The sequence below is a fragment of the Arachis hypogaea genome, chromosome 6, assembly GCF_003086295.3.
Source record: "Arachis hypogaea cultivar Tifrunner chromosome 6, arahy.Tifrunner.gnm2.J5K5, whole genome shotgun sequence".
In the NCBI taxonomy this organism is placed as follows: domain Eukaryota; kingdom Viridiplantae; phylum Streptophyta; class Magnoliopsida; order Fabales; family Fabaceae; genus Arachis; species Arachis hypogaea.
In genome coordinates, this window is record NC_092041.1 from 7,329,325 (window position 1) to 7,339,569 (window position 10,245).

Genomic DNA, 10,245 nt, shown 5'->3' on the forward strand with positions numbered 1-10,245 from the left:
GATTAAACTTTTCGACCAAAAAATTTTAAAAATGATTTAATATATTACCCTTATTTTATTGTTTGATGCATATTGGATAACTAATTAATTATTGAGTAATGTATATTTGTTTAGTCATTATAATCTGTATATTAGAACGCTAAGCTTTGAAAAAGGTACTCGAATCTCCGTAATCACTAAACCACTGTCGTTGTAGCCCACGACTTCGTCGACGTCTCTAGGTTTACCACTGCCAACCTCTTCTATTGCCATATCTGTTTGGTGTGTCTCCATCTCTTTCTTTTCGCTATTGGTTATGGTGATTCAACCACCACGTATCTTGTATTTGTCACGTTCCATCTTATTTCGCTTCGTCTTGGAATTTAATTAATTTATAGTTTTTTTTAGAAAAATATATAACATAAACATAAGCAAATTGAACTGAATTAATGTTGGTATAAATTTTGACCTATAAAAATTCAATTCATAGAAAGTTAAAATACAATTAAAATTATTGTCACTCGATTATAGAGATTCTCTTTCAACTATAAACAAAAATGAAAGACAATTGAAGTTGAAGAATTGCTAGTTTAAAGTAAGTCGAGCGTCAGGATCGATATCACGAGATTTAATATAAACACCACGCAAGAATGTGAGATTTGAAGGGTAAGAGATCGTAGGGATACTATATGAAAATTCTTCAGGATGAAAGTAAGATTATGGTCTGAGAGAAAAAAGGAAGAAACAAAGTAGTAGTCAAAATTCTTCAGAAGCAGGTTTACTTTTGAGGTCTATAAATAAAAGAAATTTAGAAGAGAAAAGAGGACTTCAATAAACTACACTAGATCATCACACAAATTCATAAAAATTCTCAGTCTCAATGATACGACAGAAAAATATGGGATGCAAGTGCATGTGAGTGTTAGAAGTCAACTTCTAATTTTTTTGTTTTTGTTTTATGTTTAATCCATTTTCTTTAATTTCTTTTATGTTTTGTGTCGTTATTCTGTTTCCTTAAAATTCAGTTTTATACTTTTCATTTATTCAAAGCTTTTCTTTACTTATTTATTTATTCATCTTCCTTTACTCCCTTGAAATTTTGAAAAAGTGCGTTTAGTTCATCAGTTGTCATTATTAATAGAATTTTCACTACTGTTCTACATAATATCTCACTTTTTAAAATCTTGTATGGAAAGGCTCCAATTATATTATATTTAAAATTTTTGGTTGTGCTTGTTTTTTATGTTTAACACCCTTTAATAAAATCAAGTTTGATTATAAATTAAAATTATGTCTTTTTCTGGATTATACCTCACAATAAAGAGGTTACAAATGTATGAATAAAGAAGGTAGAGTATACATGTCAAGGCATGTACTATTTGATGAATTAGTCTTTCCTTATGCTAGAATGTTCACCACTAGATTGGATAATGTAACTGACTCGAGTATTTCTATTTTCTCTTCCTTACCTTCATTTACTTTTTAGCAGTATTCTCTTATTCATGATATACGTAATTCTAATTTTTCTCCTGATAATACTACTGATCTATCCCATAATACCATCACTTTTGGTACTTTTTCTGCCTTAGCATCCATTGCTGATAATTTCACCACTAATACAGCTTCTACTTTCACTACACATATCTCACAAGACCATGCTTCTGTTAATCCTATTCCAATTTTTGGAATTGAACTTTGTCTTGCTCCTCCTACCTTCCATACTAATACTCACAAAATGATTACTAGATCAAAATCAAAATTTGGCCATCCATATGCCTGTAGTGATACAATTCATCCATCTTTAGATCTTGTTAATAATTTACCCAAAACTATCCAGCAAACTCTTCAGTTTCCTCACGGGAAACAGGCTATGGATAATGAATATAAAGTTCTTTTTTGATGCCAAACTTGGAATCTTGCTGTTCCACCATCTAATGCCACTGTTGTTGGCTCTAAATGGGTGTTTGCCATAAAAAAGGATCCACAAGGTAATATACTTTGATACAAGGCTCGTTTAGTTGCTCAAGGATATCAGCAAGTCGAAGGTGTTGATTATGGACATGTCTTTGGTCCTGTAATCAGGCCAAGTACTGTGAGGATTGTTATAAGCATTGCAGCATTGTTTGGTTGGCCAATGCGCCAATTTGACTTTGACAATGCCTTTCTTAATGGCAACTTTGAAGAACAAATTTTATATGACACAACCACCTGGCTATTCTAATGTTGATTCTGCTCAGGTTTGCAAACTTAAGAAGGCTATTTATGGCCTCAAACAAGCTCCACGAGCTTAGTTTAACACTTTAAATAGCACTTTACATCAACTTGGCTTTACTCATACGAAATCATATCATTCCTTATGTGCTAGACATCATTCAGGATCTGTTATTTTACTCTTAGTTTATGTCAATGATATTGTAGTTACTGGTAGTAGCAGTGTTGAAATTGTTTACCTTATTTCTCAGTTAAATTCAATTTTTCCTCTCAGATTTTGGTGCTTTTTATTATTTTCTTGGATTTGAAGTTTACACCCTTTCTAATCATTCTATGCTTTTGAATCAACATAAATATGCCTCTGAACTCTTAAAACGTGCAAACACGACTGATTGTAATTCTTTGCCCACATCAATGATTGCTGGTTTAAAATTAAGTTCCAATGATTCTGAAGTTTTTGACAAACCAAAATTTTATAGATCCATTATTGGGGCCCTTCAATATTTAACAATTACTTGGCCTGATTTAGCATATTCTGTTAATAAGGTCACCCAATTTATGTATCATCCTAAGCTACTGCATTGAAAGGCTGTAAAAAGGAGATTATGATATCTTAAAGGATCCTTAGCTCATGAAATGTGTTTAATAAAAGTACTAATTTTTGAATCATGGTTTTTTCTGATGCAGATTGAGCAGGGAACATTGATGATCGAAAGTTTGTTACAGGCTATTGGATATACCTTGAAGATATTCTTGTCTCATGGAAGAGTAATAAACAAACCAAAGTCAGTCGAAGTAGTACTCAAGCTGAGTATCGTTCAATGGCTGCTGCTCAAAGTGAGATTGTTTCTATCAAATAGCTGCTAGGTGAACTCAGAATCCATTAATCAATTTCTCCAACTATATTCTGCGACAACCAAAGTACATGTCTAGCTGCTAATCCGGTTTTGCATAGAAGATATAAACATCTTGAGATAGATCTTCATTGTATTCGAGATATGGTAAACAATAAAGAACTTCATTTAATTCATATTCCTTCTTTGGATAAAGTTGCTGATGTTCTCACAAAACCCCTTTTTATACCATTATTCAGCAAATTCAGGAACAAACTTAGAGTGATGTCTCCACTCCATCTAAGTTTGAAGGGGGTGTTAAAGGATAAGAAGTTAGTTTGTTAATAAGCTGCTAAAAGTTAATTATTAATGCTTCTGCTCTTGTATTATTTACTATTAATCTACTACTATATGTATTCTAGTCTTATATCCCCCCAAGGGTAGATTACACTTTGAGAATTCATTAAAATTCATTTAGTTTACTCTTCTTTCAATTTTGTTTTCCTCTGCTTCTGCTTCTGCTGCTTGGCATAATGCTAAATTTCATCAGCTTGTCATCTTCACTTCTATTACAAGCTTAGTATAGAGATCCTCTTTCGACTACGAATGAAAATGAAGGACACTCGAGGTCGAGGAATCGCTGGTTAAAGTAAGTTGAGCGCCAGGGGTCGATACCATGTGATTAAATACAAACATCATGCAAGAACGTGGGATTTGAAGGACAAGATAAGATAGAACGTGGAAGTACTATATGAAGATTCTCTAAGGTTAAGGTAAGATCATGGCTTAAGAAAAAAGAAAAATCAAGGTAGTGGTCAAAATTCTTCAGAAACAAGCCCACCTTTGAGATCTATAAATAAAAGAAATTCAGATGAAAAAAAGAGACTTTAATAAACAACACTAGATCATCACACAAATTTATAAAAAATCTCAATCTCAATGACACAACAGTAGAACATGAAATACAAGTGTATGTAAGTATTAGAAGTCAACTTCTAATTTATTTTCTTTTGTTTTATGTTTAATCCATTTTCTTTAAGTTCTTTATGTTTTGTGTCGTTATTCTATTTTTCTTGAAACTCAGTTTTACATTTTTACACTTTTCATTTATTCAAAACTTTTCTTTACTTATTTATTTATTCATGGTAAATTGCCATTAGTGTTTCAACGCAATTTTTTTCGATATTATTATTAAGTAATTCTCGGATCGGGCTCATTTTTTAGTAAAGTCGTTTCTGCTCCCCAAATTAAGATCTTGATACAAGCTCGATTCGATATTCTGTCGAAAAATACCAAAAAATTGAGTGAAACAACTAACTAATAAAGTTTCAAACATGATAAAATACTTCAAAGCATAAATAAATATAAAGATAATTCTAAATTATTTACAATAGTACATAAGATATAAAAATTAAATAGATTTTACACATAATTAACACACATAATTAACACATATATACATGACAAGACAGGTAATGGAACGGAGAGGCCATTACCCATACCTTCCCCATATCCAAACAAAAATAAGCAGATTTTACCCAAACTCACTATGTACCCAATTAACCGTTGAAAAATCCTGTCCCGTTCTAATAGGACAGGTCAGTTCAAGTCGATCTGAATTGTCATCTTTTTTTATTGACTAATTTATTATTATTATGCTGTAAACAGTAAACATGTCAATCAATTTTTAAAATATTTTATCTTAGATACTTTAAATTTTTAATATTTTATTATTCTAAAAATCTTTAAAGTATACTTATAAAAAAATTAGTCACTTTATCACTCAGTAAAAATTTTAATATGCGTATTAGATATAAATTCATAATAATTTTATTATAAAATAATTAAATTTTAAAATTATATTGTTATAAAACAAATTAATTTTTCTTACATAATGATAAATACAATTCGAGAATTTCTAGAATGATAAAATTTGTTAAAAATCTGAATATCTGATTTAAAATTTTTTAAAGTTTAATTTAATGAAAAAGTATAGGTAACTAACAATATTTTTGAATAATGTGAATTAATAGGATTAAAAGAGTAAATTTAATTAGTAGCATTAAATTAGGATGTAATGTATTTTTATTTGATTGATTGTTGTTTATGTTGTTCATGATAGTCATTATTTAAAATTTTTTGTTATTATACTTTAAAAAATTTTTTCTTCGAGGTAGAAGCCCGTCATAAATATTGAGAAATAGTTAACGTGGCAAAGGGATACCATGAGATAATCTTTTAGTAAATAGTAACAACTAACAAGGACGAGATGGGCTTGCATGATCTCGTAATGTGAATTCGTGAATAGATCAAAGCTTATAAATTTCAAGAATGGTGGCAGTCTGGCTCTGACCCTGCCCAATATGCGTTGCTTACTACTAGTTTTTCCAGCCTTTACGTTCGCCGAATCAATGGTACGGGAGTGTATATATATAATATCCGGTGACTATATTCGTAAATTGTGCAGAGAATTTGTGGGATTCAATTTCATTCAATGTTATTCCCAAAATGCTAAATTGACCTTGAAGAAATTCAAGAGCTTAACATCGTTTGGGATTCACAACTCGTATGACCTAACTAGAGGAATTGAAATTTGTGGACAATTACACATTTACTAAAATTGCAAATACGAATGTGAAAAATATTAAAATGATAAAAATTGATGTTTTTAGTACATTTAATATATATAAATTTTTTAATTTTCATTATTGGTAATATTGTAATTTGGTCGGTCCAATCTCCCCACCCCGCTTCTTTATTTGTCTTATCAGTGTAATGGCATTTTATTAACTTATGCCAATCGGCGCACTTACAAACATCAAAGAAATATCAATTCTACATAGATAACAAGAAGATAGAGATCCCATATATTAAACTAAAACCTGCCCAACATTCTATTACTAAAAATCTTAACAAGAAGAAACAGACCAAACAGAATCTCTTTTACACATATATGCTGCAAACCAATAAGATACATCTTCTCCATATAGATCTGAATATTTTTTGAATCTGAAAGTTTTCTATAAACAAAACTTATTTAAGTCTCACAATATTAGACCACGTATTAGTAGTTTAATGTAGTATATGATTTGAGCGAGAGGAAATAATTGTTGCGTAACTATATCTCTTATGCTGTTCCAGCAAGACCTTGTACTAGTAAACTCATGCTACATAGCTAATGAATTTGTAACTACTATAAAACTAAGGGGAAAAAAACATAAAACTACAAACTAATCTATATAACTGCTATTTGTAAAGGGGAATGAAAATAAAATTGTTAGGTACATGTTAAAAGATTTATCCATCACCTGATTTTTTGTTGGAGATTAATACTACTTGAAACATATATGAAGATGTAAATTCCAATTGATGAATTTTATATAAGTGAATTGTCTCATAGTTGCCAGACAAAATCAATCCATCTAACCGACAAATCTTAATATTGCGAGGAAACTGCGTTGTAGATATCAACCAAATACCAATGAGAACCCTGAATAATTTTGTAGCAAGAGCCAACCAACATAGACCTAGAGAAGCTAAACCCCAATAAGCATTCTCTAATAGTACAATAAACGCATGAACCTCGTTCTACCAAAATCAATGTTACTACTGAACACAAAGTATGTCTACACAGCAATAACCAGGCGGAAAAGCAGTTTCACATTACCAGTTTCGGATAACAAAATATTGCATTGAAGTCCTGACAAAACTAATTTACCAGGTAACTAAATTCATCAACCACACTGCATGTCCCGTTCTAACCCTACCGTTTATTCAACATACTTACCTACCTTGGCCTCCCCATGCATTATACTTTTCTCCATCAAGCTGGACCCTGAAAATTTTTGGAGTGACATTAAGGTTTACGCAAGAAAAAAAGAATCTGCAATATCCACTATAGCAAACAGCTTGGTCAACCGAATATAGCACACCAAGTACAGAAGACTAATATATACAAGAAGAATTAAATATACTCGGATTCCAGGTTAAAATTCATATCTGAGGTATGAGGTTCAAAATAATACCACAAGGAATTACCCAAGTGTACAATTAAGAAAGGAACCCACTAGGAACCCACTAAATGAAGGCCAATAAACTAAAATTCAAGTTTTTAGCAGGTTTGCAAGACCAATCAATTGAACAACTCACCACTTCATTCACATATAACAATTTAATATCTGTTGTAAGCTTTTGCAAAATCTCCACCACGCCTCTGAAAATCACCAAAATTATCGTGAGGCCTGGTAGGATAAGTCTCCATGTCTGAGAACCTGTTCCTCGATTCCAAGGGTAAGTTGGGCCCAGCATAGTGAGGATTGACAGCGGAACCATCATATTCGGTGAAATTCTGCTGCTTATAACTGCCAAAACCAGAAGGGATTTGTTGGATTGTGTGCTGTTGATGCCTCTGGGCTTCAAGCTGAAGAAACTCTTCCCATTGTTTAGCATGTGAGACCCTTAACATAGCAACTTTGTTCATGTAGTTCTCCCTCAAGTCTCGAACAGCCTTTCCAGCAGTAAACATAATATTAGCAATCATAAAGTAGCAGTAGGTAAACATCAGACCAGTATTTTGATAAATATAAAACTCATTTTGGAAATAGAGCTCTAGTGGATAAGACAACAGATAATTACAAACTTAACTACAACATCTGCTGGTTTTTCTTTTCCTCAATAAAAAATCCAATATATAAAATACCAGAAAAACTTGCAATAATAGCCAAGGTGCTTGATTATATTATTTTTACTGAAAATTAGAATATCATAATAAGGAACAAGACTACATTTGCATTCAGTTAAAGTGATTCCTGACAAACACATTTTTAAGTATGACTGTTCAAGTATTCGCAGCATCATATACGAAGAAATTAGCAAACAAGTAATCATAATACATTTGATAGAACCAGCATGGCTTATGCAAGAATGACCGATTGTTAATTATGACTCAAGCTGTGGTAAAAACATGAATGATAAATGATCATACCTCACGATGCTTGAAATTTTCTTCATCTTCTTCCCTGTCACGGTTTTTCATTAGCTCAGTTGCCTCTTTCTTATACTCCAACTCTAATTCTTCTAAAGTCTTGGGGGAAGTGCTATAATCAAACTGATGACTGGGTTGGATCCCTGCAGATTCTCTTCTGTGAGAATCCCACCCATCATTCCTATAAGATCCTATGTTCTGATTGCGGCCATCAATTGAATTATATGAGTTCCCTGTGTAAGGGGGCTGTCTTGGTGATCTTGAATGGCTTGACCGACCTCTTGCTCCACTATTACCATAAGCTTCACGAAATGAAGAGTATGTTAAGCACTTGATTCAGGATGCCAACATAGATGGTTTGCTTTAATTCAACAAATTGCACTTGATTCAAGATGCTAACATAGCTTTAATGCAAAAATTATCTTTATATTCGCATAGTGAAACCATGGAAGCCAATCCTTTCAGTAAATATGTTCGTAATGGAGGCAACCCTTCAGGACGGTGATAATGCTTGAAAGCTAAGAACTTACCTCTTGCTGCAAGTAAATTACAAGCAATAGCAACATCATTACAGTGCTGGCCATTTCTGTGCAAAGTTTACTCAAAATAATAGAATTGTACAGAATCCTAACAAGCTACGAACATGAGATTACCAGCTTTCTAAGGATGCCGTAAACATATCCTATGCTGTCCCTACCTTGTGGAGAACCTCTTGCAAACTTTTGCATGTCCTCTCGCACGCGGTCTTCAACAGCTCTCTCTTGCCTACCAAACCTTTGTTGAAACTGAGATGCATTTCGCGGTCCAGAATGAGACCTCTGGGGCTCAGATCGTTGAAACCGAGCACCAACAGGACTTTGCTCAGGAGACCTTGACCTGGCCATGTGAGAACTAGAAGTTCCTCTTTGTTCACCCTCCTCTCTAATCTTGTGCACCGCATCAACACCTTTTGCCAAAATTAATCTATCCTTACCACTGACAATAATAAATTTCTCATCCATCTTAATTTTGCAGCCAATATCCCTTTCAATCTTGTTTAGAACTTTCTCTGTGAAAAGCGCTCTTACATTTTTATCCCTTGCGGGTATCCTTTCAAAGAAATCTTGAGACTTGCGGTTTGCTCCAAGAGTAGTCGGACAACCCTATGTTATCAAGAAAAATGATATTCAACCAAAATAATTATGAGACGTTAATGATATTATACTCAACTAGCAACACCTTATATATCATCAATAGAATTCACAATACAGAAGCGTGAATGTTTGCAAAGGGGTTACAACCCGAAACAAAAGCCGCAGTAGGAGCTGTGATAGATACCTGAGTGAAATGCCCTGATTCTCCACAAAGTTTGCAGATCATTTCCTCTTCTTTCCTTTTCTTCCAATTCCTCTCAGTAGCCTTTGACTTAGCCTCCCAAACCTTAGCCTCTCGGCTGGTGAAATCGGTTGGAACAGCATTAGGGTCCCGTGGCTCCTCCTCTTCATCTGAACCAGCATGAGACCTTTTGTTTGATTTTTCCCTATCTTGCGTATTGGTAGGAGCAGATCCCAGAGGACCAGTGTACTCCTTGTAAAGATCACGCAAATCGTCGTCAATATCAGGATCAGCTCTATTTGCCATTACAAGGCCTTATCTATATTGAACTCCTACATTCGCACACAAAACACAGCAATACTGAAATCCGCATCGTTTAATTAAAAAAAATAGATAAATCATGGCTTAATTTATTATTTCTTACGAAGAACACAATAACCGATAAAATTTTTCACAAAACATAATAATCTCAACCGAAGCCTTAGAAAACCTATCAATTACATCAAATTCTAACTACTTCTTAACAACAACAACAACAACAACAACATAAAGGAGAAAGTGAAATTGGAACCTGGTGGCCGCTAGAGAGAGTGGCTTCCGCCCGTGGTTTGGAGTTTGGTCGCCACCTATGTGGATTGTGGAGAAAGAAGACTCAGAGAAAAGAAAACAGCTATGAGATGAGATTATCGAAAATGCATGAAACGAAAGGTAAGAGATGGTGGTAGCCGGTGCGTGTGCTAGAGATGATTTGATTTGAGAAACAGCAGAACGAGAAAGACATGAGCTGTGAGAGTGAAACCCTATGTCTCCTTAGGGGTGCGGCCCAAGGCGCTCAGTCTCAGCCCATCTCGCTTTTTTCATGCTTAATTCTACGTTCGCCCTTCAAGTCTATGTTATGTTCACGTTAGCCCGTAAAAGCGTAAA

The 10,245-nt window shown here is 33.5% G+C and overlaps 1 protein-coding gene across 1 annotated transcript; it reads right to left on the minus strand.

Annotated features, from left to right (window-relative positions):
* Window positions 1-6,371: 6,371 nt before the first annotated feature.
* LOC112695721 (uncharacterized) lies at window positions 6,372-10,245 on the minus strand. The gene is made up of 6 exons (XM_025748179.3): window positions 9,893-10,245; window positions 9,325-9,653; window positions 8,705-9,149; window positions 8,008-8,309; window positions 7,173-7,530; window positions 6,372-6,858 (listed from the first exon to the last, which is right to left on the minus strand). Exons 2-5 carry the CDS (start codon window positions 9,625-9,627, stop codon window positions 7,195-7,197), a joined length of 1,386 nt encoding a protein of 461 aa, XP_025603964.1. The 5' UTR covers window positions 9,628-9,653; window positions 9,893-10,245; the 3' UTR covers window positions 6,372-6,858; window positions 7,173-7,194.